This window comes from Cotesia glomerata, linkage group LG7 (genome assembly GCF_020080835.1).
Source record: "Cotesia glomerata isolate CgM1 linkage group LG7, MPM_Cglom_v2.3, whole genome shotgun sequence".
NCBI lineage: Eukaryota > Metazoa > Arthropoda > Insecta > Hymenoptera > Braconidae > Cotesia > Cotesia glomerata.
In genome coordinates, this window is record NC_058164.1 from 25,615,946 (window position 1) to 25,641,947 (window position 26,002).

At 24.8% G+C, this 26,002-nt stretch overlaps 3 protein-coding genes across 9 annotated transcripts; 2 read left to right on the forward strand and 1 right to left on the reverse strand.

Annotated features, from left to right (window-relative positions):
• Window positions 1-149: 149 nt before the first annotated feature.
• Window positions 150-21,252, forward strand: LOC123269461 (vesicle-associated membrane protein 2-like). 7 transcript variants are annotated; one of them, XM_044735174.1, is made up of 4 exons: window positions 9,343-9,356; window positions 10,507-10,520; window positions 19,904-20,229; window positions 21,156-21,252. In XM_044735174.1, exons 3-4 carry the CDS (start codon window positions 19,917-19,919, stop codon window positions 21,203-21,205), a joined length of 363 nt encoding a protein of 120 aa, XP_044591109.1. In that variant the 5' UTR covers window positions 9,343-9,356; window positions 10,507-10,520; window positions 19,904-19,916; the 3' UTR covers window positions 21,206-21,252. The 7 variants fall into 7 exon arrangements, with proteins under 7 accessions (XP_044591108.1, XP_044591106.1, XP_044591109.1 ...); XM_044735172.1 differs by lacking the exon at window positions 9,343-9,356 and adding an exon at window positions 10,339-10,352; XM_044735173.1 differs by lacking the exons at window positions 9,343-9,356; window positions 10,507-10,520 and adding an exon at window positions 150-168.
• Window positions 2,297-14,140, reverse strand: LOC123269460 (vesicle-associated membrane protein 2). The gene is made up of 5 exons (XM_044735167.1): window positions 13,754-14,140; window positions 12,838-13,049; window positions 12,679-12,758; window positions 11,510-11,561; window positions 2,297-2,486 (listed from the first exon to the last, which is right to left on the reverse strand). Coding segments are annotated over exons 1-5 (534 nt in total). The 5' UTR covers window positions 13,756-14,140; the 3' UTR covers window positions 2,297-2,298.
• A 1,773-nt stretch (window positions 21,253-23,025) lies between the features above and the next one.
• Window positions 23,026-23,798, forward strand: LOC123269462. Its single transcript, XM_044735176.1, has 3 exons — window positions 23,026-23,212; window positions 23,282-23,458; window positions 23,520-23,798. Exons 1-3 carry the CDS (start codon window positions 23,117-23,119, stop codon window positions 23,598-23,600), a joined length of 354 nt encoding a protein of 117 aa, XP_044591111.1. The 5' UTR covers window positions 23,026-23,116; the 3' UTR covers window positions 23,601-23,798.
• Window positions 23,799-26,002: the final 2,204 nt, after the last annotated feature.

Sequence of the window (26,002 nt, forward strand, 5' to 3'; positions counted from 1 at the left end):
AAACATTATTTATTATATAGTAAATTATTATATAGTAAATTATCGAATTATACAATTTGTGAACGATAACTTTGTTTATTCAAATTATATACAATTTTTATTGCCAATAGCTTTGGTTAGTGATAAAAGTCATTAAATTATTATTAATTGGTATTATTTTCAAATTAAGTGTCTTGTTGCAACATAATTTAAGACTTTTTTTATCGATAGACAAATCATCGTTCGCTATTGCATAAATTTTGTAAATTTTTCCATCTAGTTGCTTGATAATAAATAATTATTCTAAACCATAAATATTTAGTTGTTGCAGCTTAATTTTATGCTATTAAGGCTACATGACAAATCATGTTGCTGCCACATGATTTTTCTTATGCTACCGCAACATGATTGTCATGCTGCTGAAACATGACAAGTCATGTTGCTGTAGCATGATTTTTCTCATGCTACCGCAACATGATTGTCATGTTGCCGAAACATGAAAATCATGTTGCTGCCACATGATTTTTCTCGTGCTACCGCAACATGATTGTCATGTTGCAGCAACATGATTGTCATGATGCAGGAATGATTGTCATACTGCATCAACATGATTGTCATGTTGCTGAAACATGACAATTGTGTTGCTGAAACATGACAATCGTGTTGCAGCAACATGGTTGTCATGTTGCTGAAACATGACAAATAATGTTATTGCAACATGATTTTTCTCATGCTACCGCAACATGATTGCCATGTTGCAGCAACATGATTGTCATGTTGCCAAAACATGGTTGTCATGTTGCCGAAACATGAAAATCACGTTGCTGACACATGATTTTTCTCATGCTACCGCAACATGATTGCCATGCTACCGCAACGCGATAGTCATGTTGCTGAAACATGACAAGCCATGTTATTGTAACATGATTTTTCCCATGCTACCGTAAAATTATTGTCATGTTACTGAAACATGCCAATCGTGTTGCAGCAACATGATTGTCATGCTGTATCAACATGATTGTCATGTTGCTGAAACATGACAAATCATGTTACTGCAACATGATTTTTCTCATGCTACCGCAACATGATTGTCATGTTGCTGAAACATGACAAATCATGTTACTGCAACATGATTTTTCTCATGCTACCGCAACATGATTGTCATGTTGTCGAAACATGACAAACATGTGGCTGCAACATGATTTCATTATGTTTATTTAAAGAGACTGCATCATGTTGTATTTACTATTTATTTTTTCCCGTGTACTTCTTGATTTAATAAATTTTGTAAATAATTTAAGTAAAAAAAAAAGTTAATTTAATTTTGTCGAAATTTTTAGTATACACATCATCCTTTAATTTAAAACCGCCGTAACTCGGGTAATTTTGATTTTAGCAAAAAAGTTATGACACCTTTTTGTGCAGAATTTAAAGCTCTACAACTTTTGTCTAAAAAATTTTTTTCTATCTCCTCTTATTCCAAAGTTATGGCTAATATAAATTCACCATAAGTGAGGTTGAGGCAACGAGCATAATGTGTGTGCTAAAACACGAGCGCAGCAAGCGCTAATAAATTAATTTTTACCTACATAAATGTAATTAATATTATTTTTTATACAATAGCACTAAATATGTCTTTAAATTTAATAATAATTATAATAATAAATAATGAAATAAAACACAAAAAATAATCTTATTTAATTTTTATTTTCCAGCTTTGTTATTAACATCAATAAATAATTTAATAGGCCTAAAAATAATTTTACCAGATAATTATTTTCCAAAAAATCAAAATTCCACATAATTAATCAATTAATTAATTAATGACAATAATTAAATCTATATTATTTATACATTGCAATAAAATAATAAATATATATTTCTATCACGTGGTGAATACTTAGTTCAATTATTAAAAAATCTTAACCAAAAAAAAAAGTTGTCAATCCGCTCTCTAGATGGCGCTCAAGTTAGTTAATATTTTAAATATTCACTAATTAATTTATTATTCATATATATATATATATACATAATACAGAACGGTATTCACCATGACGCGTTAATTAACAATTAATAGTGTTTAATAAATATATTTCAGTAGGTTAATTGAGTTGACCGTAAATTTATTAAGTTGATTAATGAATTACTTCTCTAGCATGTTATATTTATATATTACATTGTAATTTATAATTATAATTAATAATTTGTTGAGAAAAAAAAAGGTTTTTTTTTATTAATTATTTCCAAGCAATACCATCGGGTGTTAGTTTTATAATTAATAGGTTAGGTATTAATTAATTAATTAATTTTTTTTTTATTTTACATGACTCTGCGCCGGAAAAGTCCATCATTGAGCGAGCCGACGTAAGCTGCAGGAGCAGTTTGCGGAGCGCCGCCAGCGGGAGCAGGAGCAGCACCTGGTTGAGCCACTGGGACACCTGGTGGTGGTCCGTATTGGTAAACGGGTCCTGCTTGCTGCGCTGGCTGAGACTCCGGCATGAATTTAGCTGTAAAATTCACCGGGGATTAGAACACAAGACGTGGTTGACAAAATGGCGGCCGAGATTAAGTTCACGAAATGGATGAGTACACGTTTACAGTGTTATTGTTGGTTGCTGTTTGGTACTTGGCTTTTTTGAGGTTTGAGGTGGGTATTAGTAAGATATATAACGAGTATTTTGGTATAATACTGTATTGTTATGTGTCTGTTTGCAGAGTTACATTGTTATATTAATGTAATTTTTAGGTTAAGTGGGTGGAATTTGAAAAAAAATACCTGTACGATTTAAAAAGTAAGTTTTTTTGAGGTTTAAGGTTGATTTTAGAGATTTTTTTAGGTTATATGACTTATATGATGGTAATATCTGATTTAAAACCATATCTGATTTATATATGACGTCAATATTGTAAATATATGAAGTTTAAACCATATCTGATGCACATATGACGTGAATATTTCTAGTTTATAATGTTTAAACCATATCTGATTCATAAATGACGTTAATATCGTTAAAATATGATGTTTAAACAATATCTGACGCGTATATGACGTCAAAATTGTAAATATATGAAGTTTAAACCATATCTGATGCACATATGACGGGAATATTTCTAGTTTATAATGTTTAAACTATATCTAATTTATATATGACGTTAATATCGTTAAAATATTATGTTTGAACCATATTTGATCGATATATGTCACCGAAATAGGTATTAAATGTTATTTAAACAATATATGACGCATATATGACGTCAATATTGTTAATATATGATGTTTAAATCATATCTCATCTATATATGACGTCAATATTAATAATATATGAAGTTTAAACCATATATGACTTATATGATGGTAATATCTGATATTAAAACCATTTCTGACGTTAATATTGTCAATATGTGAAGTTTAAACCATATCTGATCGATATATATGTTACAGATATAAGTGTTATTAGGTATGTTAACCATATATTACTTATATAATGGTAATATCTGATATTAAAACCATATCTGATACATATATATAACTTCAATATTGTTAATATATGATGTTTGAATCATATCTGATTCACATATGACGTCAATATTGTTAATATATGATATTGAAACCATATCTGATCGATATATGTCGCAGATATTCGTATAATTTGTTATTTAAACCATATCTGATGCATATATGACTAATATGATGATAACATCTGATATTAAAACCATATCTGATCGATATGTCGCAGATATAGGTATTATCTAGTATATTGACCATATCTGACTCACATGATAGTAAAATCTAATATTTTCACCATATATGATTTATATAATATTAATATCAGATATTTAAACCATATCTGCCATCAATATCGTCAATATGTGATGGTTAAACCATATCTAATCGATATATTACGCCGATATTATAAATATCTAATTAATTAACCATATATAATTCATATACGACGCCAATATTGTTAATATACGATGTTTAAGTCTTATCTGACTCATATATGACGTCAATGTTGGTAATATCTGATATTTAAACCGTATATTACGTCTAGATTGCTAGAATCAGATATTTTATCGATATCTGATACATTAATGACATTAATATCAGTAATATACGATATTTCTAACATATCTGATTCATATATGACATATCTGGTTGTGATATCGGATATCGAATACATATATGATTCGTATAAGATAACTTTAAAATATTATCAGATATATTAACCATATCTGATCAATATGAAGCATCAATTTTACTAATATCTGATATTATAAACATATCTGATTCATATATGACAACTATAAGATATTATCAGATATATTAACCATATATGATCTATATTTAATATCAATTGTAATAATATCTGATATTATGAACATACCTGATTCATATACGATAAATATTAGATATTATCAGATATATTAACTATATCTGATCTATATATAAAATCAATTTTACTAATATTTGATATTATAAACATATCTGATTCATATATGATCACTATAAGATAGTATCAGATATATTAACCATATTTGATCTATATATAACATCAATTTTACTAATATCTGATATTATAAACATATCTGATTCATATATGACAACTATGAGATATTTTCAGACATATTAACGATATCTGATCCTTATGCACCATTAATTTCAATAATATTTGATATTATAAACATATCTGATCTATATGTAGCATTAATTTTAATAATATCTGATATTATAAACATATCTGATTCATATATGATAAATATTAGATATTATCAGATATATTAACTATATCTGATCTATATATAAAATCAATTTTACTAATATTTGATATTATAAACATATCTGATTCATATATGATCACTATAAGATAGTATCAGATATATTGACCATATTTGATCTATATATAACATCAATTTTCCTAATATCTGATATTATAAACATATCTGATTCATATATGACAACTATAGGATATTATCAGATATATTAACCATATATGATCTATATTTAATATCAATTGTAATAATATCTGATATTATGAACATATCTGATTCATATACGATAAATATTAAATATTTTCAGACATATTAACGATATCTGATCCTTATGCACCATTAATTTCAATAATATTTGATATTATAAACATATCTGATCTATATGTAGCATTAATTTTAATAATATCTGATATTTTCACCCTATCTGACACATATCTGATAAATATTTTTCCTACAATCTAACCCTTCCCCCTCCTTTGAACCATATAAATATTTATTAATAACATCATTCATCATATACCCATCAGATACAGTTTAAACCGCTATAATACCTCAAAAATCGTACAGTTTTTTTTACCTCCACCGAAAAAAATATAAAATATCCAATAGAAATAATTATTAAATAAAAATTGCAAGCGAATCAGCTTACATGCTTTAAATAAATAAATAAATAAATAAAAAATATTTAAATTTTCAAATTCTTACCTCCGTCCAATCGTAACATTTAAAACTTCCCTGGATTGATATTTAAAAAATAAAAATAAAAAAATGTTGGTTTCTTTTTTTTCATATATTTATTATTTATTTATTTATTATTTATTATTATTTTTTTATTATTAACATGTATATATGTATAACATTTGTAGATTATTTGTTATAATTATAACCAATATATTAATATAATAATTCAATTATTTAATAATATTTTCATCTATTTTTTTAAGCCTCAAAATTTACCCTATTTTTTTATTTATTATTATTCTTTGCAGTGTTCATAATTATATTGTAAAAATAAGCCGAAAATTATTATTATTATTAATAATAATTTAAAATTAATTATTTTTACGAATATACTACGAACACATTTATAATGTTTAATAATTGTTAATTAATTACTTTAAATTTGCGTAATTTGCAGACTAAAACAATATTAATAATAATTTTTTTTTTTTATAATTTTTAATTATTATTATTTAATTATTTATTGAATTTATGGAATTATAATTATTTACAGATCACGACAACGTGAATATTTTTATTAATAATCAATTTTATTATTGATTAATTCATTAATTAACTAATAGATTAATAATCAACAATAAACATTTCAAAGAGACAAATTAATTAATTAATTAAAGTTCAAATTAGTCGTTGTAGCCGCAAATAATTTTTTAATTAAAAGATGTTTAAAAAAAAAAAATATTTAGTCCTAATTTAATATATATATTTATTTATCTTGAATTTTGTTATTTTATTATTAATTATTTTTTAAGTCAATTGATTAAATTCTTTAGTGTTGTTTCCGCCGGTGATTTTTCCTGAAAATAATTTATAGGTTTTTTTTATATGGTTTTTTTTTATGGATATATATTTATTGTGAAGATAATTTTGAGAAAAAGTGGGGAAAAATAGTGTTTTAATACTTGGTTGGAAAAGCTTAAGGCTTATTTCTATGAAATTGGAGCTTAATTCGCGTTTTTATGAAGATTGTTTGGATAAAAAGAATGCTATGTAAAAAAAAGGTACAAAAGTTGTATAAAACAATGGAATTTTGCAAAAATTTCTAAGGTTAAGGCTTATTTTCATGAAATTGAGGCTTAAGTTGCATTTTTATGGAGCTAAAGCTTAAGATGGATTTTTAAGGAACAATTATTAGACTAAAATTTGAAAAAGAAACAAATTTAAATTGATAAAGTGAAAATTTTTAGAGTTTTTTAAGTTTAAGTCGCATTTTCATGAAATTGAAGCTTAAGGCGCGTTTTTATGAAGATTTTTTGAATAAAAGTTTGCATAAAAAAAATTATATGTAAAATAAGGCACAAAAGTTGTATAAAACAATGAAATTTTGCAAAAATTTCTAAACTTAAATCCTATTTTCATGAAATTGAGGGTTAAGGCGCGTTTTTATGAAGCTAAAGCTTGTGTTGGGTTTTTATGGAACAATTATTGGACTAAAGTTTGAAAAAGAAACAAATTTTATTGAAAAAATGAAATTTATTAAATTTTTTTTAAGTTTAAGTCACATTTTCATGAAATTGAAGCTTAAGGCGCGTCATTATAAAGATTTTTTGGATAAAAATTTGCATAAAAATAATGATGTGTAAAAAAAGGCACAAAAGTTGTATAAAACAATGAAATTTTGCAACAATTTCTAAACTTAAGTCTTATTCTCATGAAGTTGAGGGTTAAGGCGTGTTTTTATGAAACTAAGGTTTAAGTTGGGCTTATATGGAACAATTATTAGACTAAAGTTTGAAAAAAAAAAACGAATTTAAATTGAAAAAGTGGAAATTATTAAAGATTTTGAAGTTTAAGTTGCATTTTCATGAAATTGAAGTTTAATTCGCGTTTTCATGAAAATTTTTAGTATGAAAGTTTGTAGAAGAAGAATTATATGAAAATAAAGTCACCGAAGTTGTATAAAAAATATTTATAAACTTAAGTCGCGTTTTTATGAAATTGAATATTAAGTCGCATTTTAATGAAGTGAAGTTTTAATTCGCGCCGTCATGAAAAAAATTAATGCACTAAAGTTTGAAAAATAAGATATAAATAAAAAAAGAAACAATATTTAGTTGAAAAAGTGAAAATTATTAAATTCTTTAAAATTTAAGGCGCGTTTTTATGAGATTAAAGTTTAAGTCACCTTTTTATAAAGTTAAGGCTTAAGTTAACGCTTTTATAAAAAAATTATTTTACGAAAGTATAAAAAATGAAGAATAAATAAAAAAGAAACACTGAATTTAATTGAAAAATCGGAAAATTATTTACAGTTTAAGTTGCATTTCCATGAAATTAAGGCGTAAGTCGCGTTTTCATGAGATATTATTGAATAAAAGTTTACAAAAAAAAGAATAATTTGAAAAAAAATAAAAAAAATTGTATAAAACCATGAAATTTTTCCAGAATTTCTTAACTTAAGTCTTTTTTTTATTAAATTAAAGCTCAAGTCGCATTTTTATGAAGTTAAGACTTAAGTCGCACATTCGTGAACAAATTATCGCACTGAAGTTTGGATAAAAAAGTTATTGTAACTTCAATAAAAGTTAAAAAAAATATAAATTACGGAATATTTCAAAGTTTAAGCCGCATTTCTATGAAATTAAGGCTTAAGTCGTGTTTTCATGAAACGTTATTGTATAAAAATTTGCACCTAAAAGACTAATATGAAAAGAAAAAACACCGAGGTCATACAAAACGATGAAATTTTCCAAAAATTTCTAAACTTAAGTCTTATTTTCATGGAACTAAAGCTTAAGTCGCATTTTCATAAAAAGAAGGCTTAACTGTCTTTTCTTAAAACAATTTGTTTCTCTAAAATTTGAAAGTATTGAATCAAATGAAAAATATATATAAAAATTATCAAACTATATAAAATGTAAGTCAAATTTCCATGATTTTTAATTTCGATCATATTCCCGCGAACTAAGGGCTTAAGTTGCATTTCTATGACAGCGACACAACGAGCTATATTCTAAAAACATTATATTATGTTAAATTATTCTAATTGTATTAAAGACCTGATAATATTAAGGCTTATTTTTATTTAACTTAAAAGTGGCGCTACTAATTAGCGACATTTTTTAACGGCGATTAATTTTGCACACTCGTGCAGTAAAAATTAATCCTTAAGGCTGATTTTCATCGCGAAAATGAAAATAAATTTATGGAAATTGATTATACAGTTATATAAAATTATCTTCACATAAATATAAATGAATAAAGTTAAAAAGCGTGAAACATAAATAATAAAACGATTAAAGCGTCAATTGTTATTTAAAAATTAATATACGATAATTCTAAAAGTGAAAAAGTTTAAAACTTTATGTATAAATTCAGTTGAAAAGTTTAACAACAGCAAAGTCATGACATAAATGTTTAAATTTTAAATTATCCATCTATATTACTCGTGCGTCCAACAGTTCGATATTAATAATAACAATGGTAACACGTTGGACCAATAGCATGCAAGTAGGTCACTAATATTCTTTACACTAACATATATAGGTCATTTCAACATGCGTAAATCGATTCTGCGCAGCTGCTTTTTGTAATTACAATTATCTTCGTTTATACTTAGTTATTTATATATTTATTTATTTTATTCAAAAGCTTTAATCATCAATTATTCGTCTTTTAACGCTTTTTTTACTTTTTTTTGTGATGTAACTTCATGCAAAAGTCCAAACATGCAATGAAGATCGTCCCAGATGGAAAATTTTGTTTTGTATTTTTAAGAATTAGTTATTTTACTTTTTATGGTGGTGTTTTGTTTCAATTGTTGGACAATTTTAAAGATGATAATTTTTTTTTGTAAATTTGGAAATAATTTATGTAAGAAAAAATTTTTTTTGAGAAATGTTCAAAATTTTTAATTTTTTAAAAATGTTCAAAATTGATCAATTTTTTAAAAAAGTTCAAAATGTTCAAAATTTTTTAGAATATTCAAAATTCTGGAATTTTTAAAAAATTTTTGAACTTTTTGGAAATGTTCAAATGTTCAAAATTGAACAATTATTTGAAAATGTTCAAAATTTTTTATTTTTTAAAATGTTCAAAATTTATTAATTTTTTAAAAAAGTTCAAAATGTTCAAAATTTATAAAATATTTTAAAACAGTTCAAAATGTTCAAAATTTTTTTAAATGTTTAAAATTCTTGAATTTTTATTAATTTAAAAAAATTTTTAAACTTTTTGGAAATGTTCAAAATGTTCAAAATTTTAAAAAAGTTCAAAATGTTCAAAATTGAACAATTTTTTGAAAATGTTCAAAATTTTTTATTTTTAAAAATGTTCAAAATTTATTAATTTTTTAAACAAGTTCAAAACGTTCAAAATTTATAAAATATTTTAAAACAGTTCAAAATGTTCAAAATTTTTTTAAATGTTTAAAATTCTTGAATTTTTAGGAATTTAAAAAAATTTTTAAACTTTTTGGAAATGTTCAAAATGTTCAAAATTTTTAAAAAAGTTCAAAATGTTCAAAATTTATCAATTTTTTGAAAATGTTCAAAATTTTTAATTTTTAAAAATGTTAAAAATTTATCAATTTTTAAAAATGTTCAAAATTTATCAATTTTTTAAAAAAATTCAAAGTTTAACAATTTTTTGGAAATGTTCAAAATTTTTTAACATCTTGGAAATGTTCAAAATTTTTAAAAAAGTTCAAAATGTTCAAAATTGATCAATTTTTTGAAAATGTTCAAAATTGATCAACTTTTTGAAAATGTTCCAAATTTTTAATTTTTAAAAATGTTCAAAATTGATCAATTTTTTGAAAAAGTTCAAAATTTAACAATTTTTTGGAAATGTTCAAAATTTTTTAAAAAATTCAAAATTTTTAATTTTCAAAAATGTTCAAAATTTATCAATTTTTTTAAAAAGTTTAAAATGTATCAATTTTTTGGAAATATTCAAAATTTTCAATTCTTTTGTCCCACAAAAAAATTATTTTTGAATTTAAAAAATTAAGACATTAAAATTGTCAAAATTAATACAAGTCAAGTCATTTAATTATTCATAAAATTGTAATTAAAGAAAAAAAAAATGTAGTTTATAAGTTGCACCATGCGAAAATTGTGGATAAATGTCAAAAGTTAAAAAAATGTTATCAAAAGTTTATTATAAATTTGAATAAAAAAGTGTAAAGATATTTTGCACTGTTCTGATTTTTATAAAAATTGTTTCAAAATATTCATCCAGAACTTCAAAATTAATTTCCTTTGACTAAATGTTAAATTTTGAACCAAGAAAAAATTTTTTTGGTAAAAAATTAATCAGAACAAAGCAAAAAAAAAAAATAAATTTGTAAAAAAAAACTAAAAATTGTTAAAACAGCTTACCCTTTCGTGTCTGAAAGAATTATAATTACAAACTAAAAAAAAAATGTATATTGCGTTTGTTGTTGTTTGTCGTACCTGGGACTAGCTTCGAAAAGGATAATTTTTGAGTTACACAGACAGACACATAACAATAATTCGGGCCTTGATTATAAATTAATGAATAAATTAATCAATTAGACTGATTAATATTGTAATCTAATAAAAATTTTGAGCCCTTATTGTTATATAATTAATAGCGAACACCAGCAAACCTATAGAGGAGTCACACCTAGATATTTTGCGGATGAGTAAATAAAAAAAAAAACATAGATGAAGATGAAGATAACAGACAGAAGGTAGTACAGAGTTCTCAAATAAATCCGGTGAGGAAAACAACCTACAGACAATCACCAAATAAAAGTCGGAAGCCCATTTACGAAAAAAAAAAAAATACGTTTTGGGGGTGACAATTTTGTTCTACCTGCACTCACTCATACACTTATTTCTCTTCGGCTATTCATCTCGGCGTCTACATGAAGTTCGCTAATAAAAAAAGACAAGAGTTTACAAGATGTTACACCTTTTTTTTTTTTTTTTTTTTTTTTTTTATAGTTGAAGTTTAGAATATAAGGGATACCCCACATTTATATTAATTGTGTTTAAGATTTTTTTTCGGAGAATTTTAGTAAAAAAATTTGTTTTTTTTTTTTTTTACTTACCGACAATAATGGCCAGAATTATCAATCCGATAACTCCCATGATAATCATCATCTATAAAGAAAAATTGTTTTATCATTTTAATTTGAATGAGTTTTTTATGATCATTTTTGCCATCATATGATCAAATATGACCATATTTGGTCATATGTGACATCACGTGATCATAATGACATCATATATGGTCATATATGACCATAATTGGCCATCATATGATCATAATGACATCATATATGATCATTTATGATGTCATATATGACATCATATATATGATCATTTGTGATGTCATTATGATCATATAATGTCATTTATGACCATGTGTGATGTCATAAATGATTATATAAAGTCGTTATGATCATGTGATCTCATTTATGATCATGTGATGTCATTTATGACCATATGTGATGTCATATAAAGTCATTATGATCATATGATGTCATTTATGATCATATGTGATGTTCATATGATCATTTAATGTGATTTATGACGATGTGTGATGTCATAAATGATCATATAAAGTCATTATGATCATGTGATATCATTTATGACCACATCTGATGTCATTATGATCATGTGATGTCTATTATGACCATTTGTGATGTCATATAAAGTTATTATGATCATATGATATCATTTATGACCACACATGATGTCATTATGATTATATAATGTCATTTATGACCATGTGTGATGTCATAAATGATCATATAAAGTCATAATGATCATATGATGTCGTTAATGATCATATGATGTCATTTATGACCACATGTGATGTAATTATGATCATGGAATGTCATTTATGACCATATGTGATGTCATATAAAGTCATTATGATCATATGATGTCATTTATGATCACATGTGATGTCATTATGATCATATAATGTCATTTATGACCATGTGTGATGTCATAAATGATCATATAAAGTCATTATGATCATGTAATGTCATTTATTACCACACATGATGTTTTTATGATCATGTGATGTCATTTATGACCATATGTGATGTCATATAAAGCCATTATAATCATATGATGTCATTTATGATCATATGATGTTATTAATGACCACATGTGATGTCATATATAACCATATAAAGTCATTATGATAATGTAATGTCATTTATGATCATATGATGTTATATATGATCATATATAAATATAATATTACCTTTAAATTTTGTAGCCAGAATTTTCTTTTTAGTTTACCCGCTTGTTGTTCAAACTGTGATGCACCTTGTTGCAATGCATCTAAAAAAAAAAATTAATTATCACTATCCACACTAACAATTCTTGATTAATTATCCCTAAAATTAAATAAATAAATTACCAGCTCGATCATCAAGCTCAGAAAGTTTCTGATCTCGTTCTAACACCTTTTCGACATTAGTTTTCATAATATCAACGACTTCATCGACCTGAGCTTGTGTCTGCTGAAGACGCTTTTGTGAGGCTATTTGTTGGGGTGTTCGCGGACCACCGACAATCCCATCAGCATTTGCACCCGCTGCAGCATCTGGTGCAAGACCACCTTCAGATGCCCTTTAATTTAAAATTCATTTTAAAAATTTCATTCAAAATTGTTAAACATTTAAAAAAAAAAAAAAAAAAAAACATTTTATCTCAAAGCTCATATCAGGTGCATCAACAATTATTATTATTATTATTATTATTATTATTATTAGTTCTATGGCGCCTTGGGGCAACCATAAAAGGTCACCATGCCAGGAAAAGGTCAACGGCGCGGGTTAACCTCGAGCTCCTCCTATTAATTTTATTTATTTTTTTCCCAAAAAAAAATCAATTTCTCGCAGAAAAATAATCTTAATAATTTTTTCTGACAATTTTATTATTATTATTATTAATGTGTATTATATTACCGACATCGATTATCTAAATATAGAAAAAAAAAATTTTTTCTTTCAACCCTTAAAAAAAATTTAAAATCCACAAAAATTTAAAATTAATTCAAAATTAATTCTAAAAAAAATTAATAAAAATGTATAAAATATTAAGTAGCCATTGCTGCATTGACTTATTGAAAAGTTGCAGTAGGTGTGCAACAGAATCGATTGTCCAACTAGAGAATTGCGTCTTTAAAATTATCATTAAAAATAAAAATTAATCTAAAAAAAAAAATAAAAATTAATTCTTTAAAAAATTGAATTAATTTTATTTCTTAAAATTGCAAAATTAGTGTCTAAAAAAATTAATTAACTAATTTAATAAAATAATTAAGTACTTACATGTTTGATGAGTAATAATTAGCGATAAAACTCGAAAAAAAGAATAATTATTCAACACTTGGGGAAAAAAATTAAAATTATTAACCGAGCGAACGCTAAGCCCGTAAAGGATGACGGAACTGCCAATGACTGGGTTTGGTGGCCGGTTATTGATAAATTTTACGTCAAGAATCGAGAATCGAAGAGTCGATTGTTAAATTATTATTATTACGCGTGGGAGGAAAATTTTATTAAGAAATTTTTTTTCTAAATAGAAATTTTTACGAATTAATTTTACGAATTAATTTTACGGATCAATTTTCAAGATTGTTCTTTGCTATTTTGATTTGTCAATGGAAATAATTTAAAAACGCGAGTAGAGGCTTCGATAACTCGAGGATTTTACTTTGGGGGTGCGCAGAAGAATTTATAGAGCGCAAGCGTGTAAATTGGGTCAATAATGTTAGACCCGCCTTCACTCCTACTGTTAACACCCCCCTCGGAAATACCAAATGCCAAATCACACGATTATATATATATTTTATATAAATAAGTGTTGGATGCTTTGGTTTATGGATTTTGCTTAATGGACAGTCGCGTTTAGTTCTATTCTGGCCCCAAGTACTTACTATACTCAGTAACTCAGTCGGAAGCTTTACTAAGCTTATTCAGTTTTACTTTTCGGCTTGCTGGTAATTATTGATTAAGAGAGAGATTTTTTGGGGTTTTAATTGACAAGATTTTATTAAAGATGACGGGTAAGTTCGTTTTAATTGTTATTTAATTATATAATAGTAATTAATTTAATTTGAGAATATATCTTTTAAAATTGCACTTTATTAAAAAAAAATTTTAATTTTGAAGATAGCTAAATTTTTATTAAATATATACTAGCATATAAAATTTTGCTTAAATAATGCACTGTACTTTTTTAAATATTGACGTTTTTAAAAATGTAAGCTCATCCTGATGATATACTCATCAAGAGCTGTCATTTGAGTACCCACATGATTTTTTATATATTTTTGATATTTACATATATATGTAATATATATTTTGAAGATATAAGCTCATCCCGGTGTTATATTCATCAGGAGCTTTTATTTGAGTACCCACATGCATTTTTGATATATTTTTCATATATACATATATATAATATGTATAAATATATGAAAAATTGATGTGGGTACTTAAATTAAAGGTCTCGATGAATGTAACATCAGGATGAGCTTATATCTTTAAAAATGTCATTATTTTACAAGATAAAAGGTCATTTCTTAATTATGTATCTTATATATTGTTAAATTGCACTTTATTTTCTTAAATATTGACATTATTAAAGATATAAATTCATTCTGAGATTACACTCATCAAGAGCTTTAATTTGAGTACCCACATGATTTTTTATATATTTTTGATATTCACATATATATGTAATATATATTTTGAAGATTTAAGCTCCTCCCGGTGTTATATTCATCAAGAGCTTTCATTTGAGTACCCACATGCATTTTTGATATATTTTTCATATATACATATATATATATATATATATATATATATATATATATATATATATATATATATATATATATATATAAATATATATATATAAATATATATATACATATACATATACATATATGTAGATATATAATATATATATATAAATATATGAAATATATGAAAAATTGATGTGGGTACTCAAATTAAAGGTCTCGATAAGTGTAACATCAGGATGAGCTTATATCTTTAAAAATGTCATTATTTTACAAGATAAAAGGTCATTTCTTAATTATGTATCTTATATATTGTTAAATTGCACTGTACTTTCTTAAATATTGACATTATTAAAGATATAAATTCATTCTGAGATTACACTCATCAAGAGCTTTGATTTGAGTACCCACATGATTTTTTATATATTTTTGATATTTACATATATATGTAATATATATTTTGAAAATATAAGCTCATCCCGGTGTTATATTCATCAAGAGCTTTCATTTGAGTACCCACATGCATTTTTGATATATTTTTCATATATACATATATATAATATATATAAATATATGAAATGTATGAAAAATTGATGTGGGTACTCAAATTAAAGGTCTTGATGAGAGTAATGTCGGAGTAAGCTTATATTGTTAAAAATGTCAATAGTTTAAAACATATTTGTTAAATTGAACTGTACTTTCTTAAATAATGACGTTTTTAAAGATATAAGCTCATTTTAATGTTACACTCATCAAGAGCTTTCATTTGAGTACCCACATGCATTTTTGATATATTTTTCATATAAACATATATATATTATATATAAATATATGAAAAATTGATATGGGTACTCAAATGAAAGGTCTTGATGAGTGTAACATCATGATGAGCTTATATCTTTAAAAATGTCAATATTTCACGAGATCCAAGGTCATTTCTTAATTATGTATCTACCGATTTTATCATGTAACCATCCTGGACACAAAATTTTCCTTGTTCTCTTAATAATATAGATGATGTTTTTATGGAAATTTATTTAGCAGATATTTTATAATTTTTTTAACAATTGTGCAAAAAAAAATTCTTTTAATTAAATTAAAAATCCAATTTTGAAAAATCTAAAAATGACTGCTAACTTAATTTAATTTAATGATTTTTTTTGACAAGTTTGAAGTTTGGGTCTAAAAAAATAGTTAATTCACTAATTTTAATGAAATAAATTAATTATTGTACAATAAATTTTTATCAAGTTTAAAAATATATTTTTCAATTAAAAAAAGAATTTTTAAATAATTTTTCAGAGCCTCTAGTTGTCAATAAAATCGCCACTTCTTTAATTTATTTTTTCTATTTTCAAAATTTTAAGAAAAAAATTGAAATATTTTTTTAAAAAAATTATTAATAATTTTATTATTTTTTATAAATCAAAATATTGCTATGAAACTTAAAAAATTATATAATAAATAATAATTATAAATATAAATCAATTTTTAATAAAAACTATATAATACCCTCTGATAAAAAAAATCCTACAATCCAACTGTCAACAAAGTAGCGACTTTTTTTACTGACAAACTCTCCAAAAAAATGGCGCTACTGTCAATTTTTATACAAAAAAAAATTACACTGGATTTTATTTAAAAAATAATATAAAATAATTACAAATTTTTTAAAAGTTTTTAAATTCAATAAAAAATTAATTAAGTATAAATTTAATAATTTTATAATAAATAAATTGTCAAAAAAAATTGAAGGAAATTTAAAAAAATAAAAAAAAGCAATTATTTAAAAATAATTTTTTTTAACTAATTAATTAATTAAAATGTTAAAAAAAAATTAAAAAAATAATAAAGTGACAGCTGATTTAAATGTCATAATTTAAACAACTCACCTGTTGATTCCATCTTCAATTTTTCAGCGTCTAAAAAAATAAAAAAAATAATTATCACCTTAAAAAATAAATATTTTGTTTATATTTACCTAAAAAATAATAACAACAATAATAAATACAATTATTATTATTAAAACTGACCTCTAAATAATAAGCGATGTCTCATGCTGTCAAAAAATGAAAAGTGACGTCACTGAATGACGCCATCTTTAAAAGTATATCATCCGTTATAAATGTAGTATATAATATTGTGTCCTTAAACTTTGACGTGTCGTGTTATTTTTTTTATTTTGTTTTAATTATTTATTTTTGTTAAAATCTCCGGAAATTAATTATAATCTTCCAGATCTATTTTATCTTGCCTGTCAAAATTTTGTAAAAACAAAATATATAATTAATTATATTATTAAAAAAAAAAATTAAGTAAGTAATTTTTCTTACCATCAGTGTCATGTCCCCATTATAATTAAATATTGTTATTATTATTATTATTATTATTATTATTATGAATAATTAATCTATAAAAAAATTAATTAATTAATTTCTAAAAAAAATTAATAAGGAATTTTTAAATTATAATAAATTATATTAATTTTAAAGTAGAAAAATTCAAAATTGAGGTTATGGGCGTGTTCATGATTCAACTATCAATTACTGTGTTAATATTGTTTTTTAATCAACATTAATATATTAGATATATGTTGATAATTTATAAAATTCTTTTTAAAAAATAAATTAGCAATCAAAATTTTGCTTTATTAAAAAATTAATTTTGGTAAATTGCACTGTACTTTCTTAAATATTAACATTTTCAAAAAAATCAGCTCATCCTGATGTTGCACTCATCAAGAGCTTTCATTTGACTCCCCACATGTATTTTTGACATATTTTTCATATATACATATATATAATATATATAAATATATAAAATATATGAAAAATTGATGTGGGTACTCAAATTAAAGGTCTTGATGAGTGTAACATCGGGATGAGCTTATATCTTTAGAAATGTCAATAGTTTACAAGATACAAGATCATTTCTTGATTTTGTATCTTATATATCGTCAAATTGTATTGAAATTTCTTAAATATTCACATTTTTAAAGATATAAGCTCATCCTGATGTAACACTCATCAAAAGCTTCTATTTGAGTACCCACATGTATTTTTGACATATTTTTCATATATACATATATATAATATATATAAATATATGAAAAATTGATGTGGGTACTTAAATGAAAGGTCTTGATGAGTGTAACATCGGAATGAGTTTATATCTTGGGAAATGTCAATAGTTCACGAGAAATTTGTTAAAATAACCTGTACTTTCTTAAATATTGACATTTTTAAAAAAATCAGCTCATCCTGATGTTGCACTCATCAAGAGCTTTCATTTGACTCCCCACATGTATTTTTGACATATTTTTCATATATACATATATATAATATATATAAATATATAAAATATATGAAAAATTGATGTGGGTACTCAAATTAAAGGTCTTGATGAGTGTAACATCGGGATGAGCTTATATCTTTAGAAATGTCAATAGTTTACAAGATACAAGATCATTTCTTGATTTTGTATCTTATATATCGTCAAATTGTATTGAAATTTCTTAAATATTCACATTTTTAAAGATATAAGCTCATCCTGATGTAACACTCATCAAAAGCTTCTATTTGAGTACCCACATGTATTTTTGACATATTTTTCATATATACATATATATAATATATATAAATATATGAAAAATTGATGTGGGTACTTAAATGAAAGGTCTTGATGAGTGTAACATCGGAATGAGTTTATATCTTGGGAAATGTCAATAGTTCACGAGAAATTTGTTAAAATAACCTGTACTTTCTTAAATATTGACATTTTTAAAAAAATCAGCTCATCCTGATGTTGCACTCATCAAGAGCTTTCATTTGAGTATCCACATGTATTTTTGACATATTTTTCATATATACATATATATAATATATATAAATATATAAAATATATGAAAAATTGATGTGGGTACTCAAATGAAAGGTGTCGATGAGTGTAACATCAGAATGAGCTTATATCTTTAAAAATGTCAATAGTTAACAAAATACAAGGTCATTTCTTGATTATGTATCTTATATATCGTTAAATTGTATTGAAATTTCTTAAATATTCACATTTTTAAAGATATAAGCTCATCCTGATGTTACACTCATCAAGAGCTTTTCTTTGAATACCCACATGTATTTTTGACATATTTTTCATATATACATATATATAATATATATAAATATATGAAAAATTGATGTGGGTACTTAAATGAAAGGTCTTGATGAGTGTAACATCGGGATGAGCTTATATCTTTAGAAAAGTCAATAGTTTGCAAGATACAAGGTCATTTCTTGATTATGTATCTTATATATCATTAAATTGTATTGAAATTTCTCAAATATTGACATTTTTAAAGATATAACCTCATCCTGATGTTACACTCATCAAGAGCTTTCGTTTGAGTACCCACATGTATTTTTAACATATTTTTCATATATACATATATATAATATATATAAATATATGAAAAATTGATGTGGGTACTCAAATGAAAGGTCTCGATGAGTGTAACATTGGGATGAGCTTATATTTTTAAAAATGTCAATAGTTCACAAGATACAAAGTTATTTCTAAATTATGTATCTATAAAATTTGAGAAATAAATTATGGCAAAAAAAAGTGTCATTTTTTTTGTAACGATTAATGATTAATAATTAATAATTATTTTGTATAGTTACCAATAAAAAATGGACGGCGGCGGATACTCCGGAGACGGCGACTTGGGGAACAGAACCTCGCAGTCGATATCCAGCAAAAAGTTACAGCAGACACAGGCGAAAGTCAACGAGGTTGTCGACATCATGAAGGTAAACGTGGAAAAAGTCCTCGAGAGGGACCAGAAGCTGTCGGAGTTAGACAACCGCGCGGATGCGCTTCAACAAGGTGCTGCTCAGTTTGAGCAGCAAGCAGGAAAACTCAAGCGCAAATACTGGTGGAAAAATTTGAAAATGATGATTATTATTGGGATTATTTGCACGATCATACTTATCATTATTATTGGTGAGTTTTTTTTTCGTTATTAATAATAAATAAGGGAGAACTAGCAACCTTGAGTTAAATAATGAATTTTGTTAAATTGGACTGTACTTTCTCAAATATTGACATTTTTAAAGATATAAGCTCATCCCGATGTTATATTCATCAAGAGCTTTCATTTGAGTACCCACATGCATTTTTGATATATTTTTCATATATACATATATATAATATATATAAATATATAAAATATATGAAAAATTGATGTGGGTACTCAAATGAAAGCTCTTGACGAGTGTAACATCAGGATGAGCTTATATCTTCAAAAATGTTAATATTTCACAAGATATTTCTGAAAATGCCCTGTACTTTCTTAACTGTTGACGTTATTAAAGATATAAGCTCATCCTGAGGTTATATTCATCAAGAGCTTTCATTTGAGTACCCACATGCATTTTTGATATATTTTTCATATATACATATATATAATATATATAAATATATAAAATATATGAAAAATTGATGTGGGTACTCAAATGAAAGCTCTTGACGAGTGTAACATCAGGATGAGCTTATATCTTCAAAAATGTTAATATTTCACAAGATATTTGTGAAAATGCCCTGTATTTTCTTAACTATTGATATTTTTTAAGATATAAGCTCATCCTGATGTTACACTCATCAAGAGCTTTCATTTGAGTACCCACATGCATTTTTGATATATTTTTCATATATACATATATATAATATATATAAATATATAAAATATATGAAAAATTGATGTGGGTACTCAAATGAAAGCTCTTGACGAGTGTAACATCAGGATGAGCTTAAATCTTTAAAAATGTCAATATTTCACAAGATAAATGGTCATTTCTTAATTATGTATCTAGAGATAGAGCATTTTCGAATGCAGTTTATTTAATAAAACTATTTGTTTTTTTTTACAGTATCACTACTTCAAAATTCGGAGTCAACAGAATCTAAAGAAAGCAATTAATCTAAAAAAAAAAACAAAATATCCCAACTATTTTTATATCCAGATTGCACAGCTGAAAAATTTCTACAATTATTATAAATCTCCAAAAAAAAAAAAAAAAATAATTAGTCTTACTGTATTAAAATAATGCATTAATTTACTTACTCTTTGTATTTTTATTATTATTATTATTATTAATATTACTATTGTTATATTGGTTATAATTATACGGCGTTTATAAATAATAATATTTAATATATAAACTTTGCTTATTTATTATTATTTGAAGAATTAAAAATTTTTACTACCAAAAAAATAATTGTCAGATCAATTTAGGTTAAATCACCGGAAGTTATTTTTTTTATTTTATTCCAGCAATAAATAAATTTATTTTAACCTACCGGACGTATATATTGAAGGTTAATTTAATTTTTACTTATTAAGAAAGTTGAAGCTATCCTATAGAAGAAGCAGCCATGTTTAAAATAATAATTTTGTTGTTGGTAACCTCTTTTTTTGTAAATGGACGTTTGATTAATAATCAAGAAAGAAAATGCACATTAAATGGCGCAAAAGTAAGAATTTTATTAAAAATTATTTTTAATTAATTATTAATGCAATTTATTATTTTTTTTTAATTATTAATACAATTTATTAAAATTTTTTTAATTAATTTAATTATTTTTGACAGTGTAATGAAAATGCGGCTTGTTGTTCTGAACTTTGTTCAAAAGTTGGCACTACTGGCGCCAAAATTTGTAGTGCAAAACCAAAAAAAGATTCTCCAACAGTAGTTGCAGCTATAGTATGCTCAGAAATAGGATCACCGGTAGATTAATTAAAATTTTGATAATTAAAAATTGCACACCTTATAATGCTCAGTAATTAAAAAAAAAAATCATTTTTACTATTTAAAAAATTGCGCGTTAATTTTAAATTCAAATTTTTCGCGGGATTTTTAAAAAAGCGCGCAAGCGCCAATAAACTCACATGTAACTTAAGGCTAGTTTCTATTTACAAATAAATTTTTGTTTTTTACTAATTATTATTAAACTACGCTAAATTAAGCAGTCATATTTAATACGGGAGTAGTTAAAGTAATTCTAAAGCTAATTAAAAAAACCCGATTTTAATATGTCAATTTTTTTTTGAGTTATTGTGATTACATACAATGTAAAATTAAGTAGATTCATTGAATTTCTTCTGATAATTTTCCACTCTAATTTTATTAAAAACTAAAATATGTTTTAATGAATTGTATAGAACTAATTGTAAAACAAAAATAGCTACTTCTTAAGCGTCACATAAAAAACTGTTAACTTTTTGGTAAATTTTATTTAACAAGTCAAAAATTAATAATTGTCAACTTATATTCGACAATTATTATTATTATTATTAAAAATAGTAATATTGCTTGACCTTGATAATTTTTTGCGTTATGAGGCGTGCAATATAAATTTTAATTATTATTAACACATTAATTAAGGTTAAGTTTTGTTGCAGTGTTTCGTAGGATCTAAATGTTGTTCTAAACGTTGTTTTTTAAAGTCAATTATTTCTAGTCCCGGCATGTGTATATATTAAACAAATTTTGTAATTAAATAAATTTATTTGCTTGACTAAAAAATATTTTTATAAAAAAAATTATAATTATTAGTTGAAGAAAATTTTATAAATTTTTAATTTTAAATAAAACAATAATATTATAATTAAATAACAATATTTTTATGAATAATTCCATAACCAATAAAATAAATTTTAATGGGAGGTTATAAAATTATTTTAATATTCTAAAAATAATTTAAAATAAATTTTAATACTTTATTAGGTCTGTAAATTAATATAATAAAAAGACAGTAAAATTTGGTAATAAAACAATCCGTATAAATTAATGCAAGTCGCCAGAAGCTTATCAGCTGATGCGTCGCCGCCATGTTGAAAGAAATCTTCCTGTTGTTGTCAATTAGTTGCGCACTTGGATTTTTTCCTGATTATTCCCATGAATTGTGCAAACGACCTGGACTTCTAGTAAGTATTATTTAAAATTAAATAATTGAACCAAAATTTTTTTTTAAGTAAAAATAAATTTTTTATTAGTGTAAAGATCATGCGGAGTGTTGTTCGGGAGTCTGTTTCGAAATTGGCAACATTGGATGGCGAAGTTGTATTCAAATTCCTGAAGAAATAACAACTCGTACGGCTAGTACAACTCCGAAAATTGAAATTTATGATTTTGATAGTTATAATTATAGCTGTGATCCGGTGGGAAGAAGGGTAATTGTTTGATAATCAGTACTTAACTACTATGATGAACTTAACCTAAATTTTCTTTCAGTGTATTGTGAACAAGAACTGCTGTTCCCGGAACTGTTACAAAAACGAAATCATTATGAAACCTGGGATGTGTGTATATTGAGTAATTTTTTATTTAAAGGTAGTTTAATTGAGTTAATTAGAGTTTTCTGCGCTCGTGTGTCAGCAAACACATTCTGCTCGTTGCGCCAACTCACTCACAGTTCAAAAATCCCCGCCAACTTACATAATATAAATAAAATAGTGATCTTTGACTTTTTTAATGGATTAACGGAAAAAAAACTACCTTAATAATGAAATCCCGAGAAAAAAATTTTTTATATAATCATATATAATTGTATATAATCATATATGATTATATATGGAATTGTATATAATTATATATCGCGTTACTGATGCCATAAGGGCGTATCCCGAAAAAAATACCCTTGAAAAGGCCAAAGGGCGTATAAAAAATTTTTTTCCGGGAATCGACGTATTTATGTCTGAAACGGGCAGAAATGCAAAAAAAAATTTTGTTACGCCCTTATGGCACCCAGGGTACCTACCAGGAGCCATAAGGGCGTACCAAAAAATTTTTTTTTTGGGAAACAACGTACATTTACTTGAAACGCGTAGAAATGACAAAAAAAAATTTTTTTTTAATTTGAAATTTTTTTTTGGTACGCCCTTATGGCCCCCAGTGGGTACCCCCGGTGCCATAAGGGCGTACCAAAAAATTTCAAATTTGAAGAAAATTTTTTTTCGTCATTTCTACGCGTTTCAAGTAAAAATACGTTGTTTTCCGAAAAAAAATTTTTTGTACACCCTTATGGCTTCCGGTAGGTACCCTGGGTGCCATAAGGGCGTACCAAAATTTTTTTTTGCATTTCTGCCCGTTTTAGGCATAACTACTATCGATTTCCGAAAAAAAGTTTTTGGTACGCCCTTATGGCATTTTTAACGCGATATATAGTCCCACATATAATTATATATAAGTATTAGGGTGGCGCAAAAAAACCGACTATTTTTTTTTTTGAGTCTCGAGTGAAAAAATGTTAGTTTTTGATGTTTTAAGAGCTCTCTCCAAAGGACAGCTTAAAAAAAAATTGTTAAGATGTCGCTCCAAATTTTTTTAAATTTAAAAAATCGTCAAAAATCGAATTTTTTTTTTTTTATTTCTTTTCTCGTTACGGTATAATTTTATAGACTAAAAAAAACCAAGTTTCTGAAAATTTCAGTTCAAAATTTGAATTTTGAAAGGTCGCTCATAATTTTTTTCAATTTATTAGTGCATTAGTTTAGATTTTTTCGAGCGAACTTTTACTATTCAAATTAAATATCCATGCATTTTTTTTTTTTATTCAGTACAATAATCGATAAAAATACATCACGAGATGAACTAAAAATCAAGCACAACATAGAAAATATAATTTTTTTTTAATTTAATAATTTTATTTAATCAACTGCCAGGCGTGGGTTCGAATCCCAAGCTGGTCTTAGAAACCAGCTTGGTTGAGATTTGACCTTGCCGCGTAAGTTAAGATTTTTTCAAACTAAAAAGACCCCAACGTACCACTCCCAACACTTAAAGTCGGCGATATGACTAATTGAAGAAAAAAAAAAAAAATTATGAGCGACCTTCCAAAATTTAAATTTTGAACTGAAACTTTCAGAAACTTTTTTTTTTTGGTCTATAAAATTATACCGTAACGAGAAAAAAAATAAAAAAAAAAAATTCGATTTTTGACGATTTTTGAAATTTTAAAAAATTTGGAGTGACCTCTTAAAATTTTTTTTTAAGCTGTCCTTTGGTGAGGGCTCTTAAAACATCAAAAACTAACATTTTTTCACTCGAGACTCAAAAAAAAAGTCGTTTTTTTTGCGCTAACCTGATATATAGTTATATATAATACATAATTATATATGATTAGATATGATTATATTTGGCCATTTTTCATATATAATCATATATAACCAATTTATATATAAATATTTTTTCTCGGGATATTTTTAATTTTGTGAAATTATAAATAATAATTACAAATTTAAACAATTGTAAAAATTATATTTTTTGGAGGTTAATTTAGTGTAAAAAATATTTTCTAGACCAATTTTTGATCTTGATTGAAAAAAATGAAATTTTACAAAAGAAGAAATGGAAATTTTTTGTGCAAGGTCTATTTATTAATTTTAATTATAAAAAATAATTAAAAAGTATTGAAAATGTTCAGAAGTATTAAAAATAATTTAAATTTGATTTTTTGTAATCAAGAACTTAATAAAAAAAAAAAAAATTAAGAAAAGAAAATGAAGATCATATAAGAAAAATTTTTCGCGAGTCGTTTAATCAAGAGCGGCCATTAAGTCGGCATAACCTCTTTAAGCGCTACACAAGCCCGGCATAAAAACAGCCAAACCTTTGATGCATATTTTGGAACAACAATGGCTGTTAAACAAACACTAGAACATAAAATACAAAATTTTACAGATTTTATTTGAAAAATCTAAATTAATTTGTAAAAC

Excerpts from the sequence above, each read along its gene's own strand:
- LOC123269461 (XM_044735173.1), top strand. The coding sequence starts at position 19,917 with ATGGACGGCGGCGGATACTCCGGAGACGGCGACTTGGGGAACAGAACC. Across the intron at positions 20,230-21,155 it reads CATACTTATCATTATTATTG|TATCACTACTTCAAAATTCG; the intron begins GTGAGTTTTTTT and ends TTTTTTTTACAG.
- LOC123269460 (XM_044735167.1), bottom strand. Across the intron at positions 12,759-12,837 it reads TGAGCTTGATGATCGAGCTG|ATGCATTGCAACAAGGTGCA; the intron begins GTAATTTATTTA and ends TTTTTTTTTTAG. Across the intron at positions 2,487-11,509 it reads AATTCTGGCCATTATTGTCG|CTAAATTCATGCCGGAGTCT; the intron begins GTAAGTAAAAAA and ends TGAATTTTACAG.
- LOC123269462 (XM_044735176.1), top strand. The coding sequence starts at position 23,117 with ATGTTGAAAGAAATCTTCCTGTTGTTGTCAATTAGTTGCGCACTTGGA. Across the intron at positions 23,213-23,281 it reads GCAAACGACCTGGACTTCTA|TGTAAAGATCATGCGGAGTG; the intron begins GTAAGTATTATT and ends ATTTTTTATTAG. Across the intron at positions 23,459-23,519 it reads GTGATCCGGTGGGAAGAAGG|TGTATTGTGAACAAGAACTG; the intron begins GTAATTGTTTGA and ends ATTTTCTTTCAG.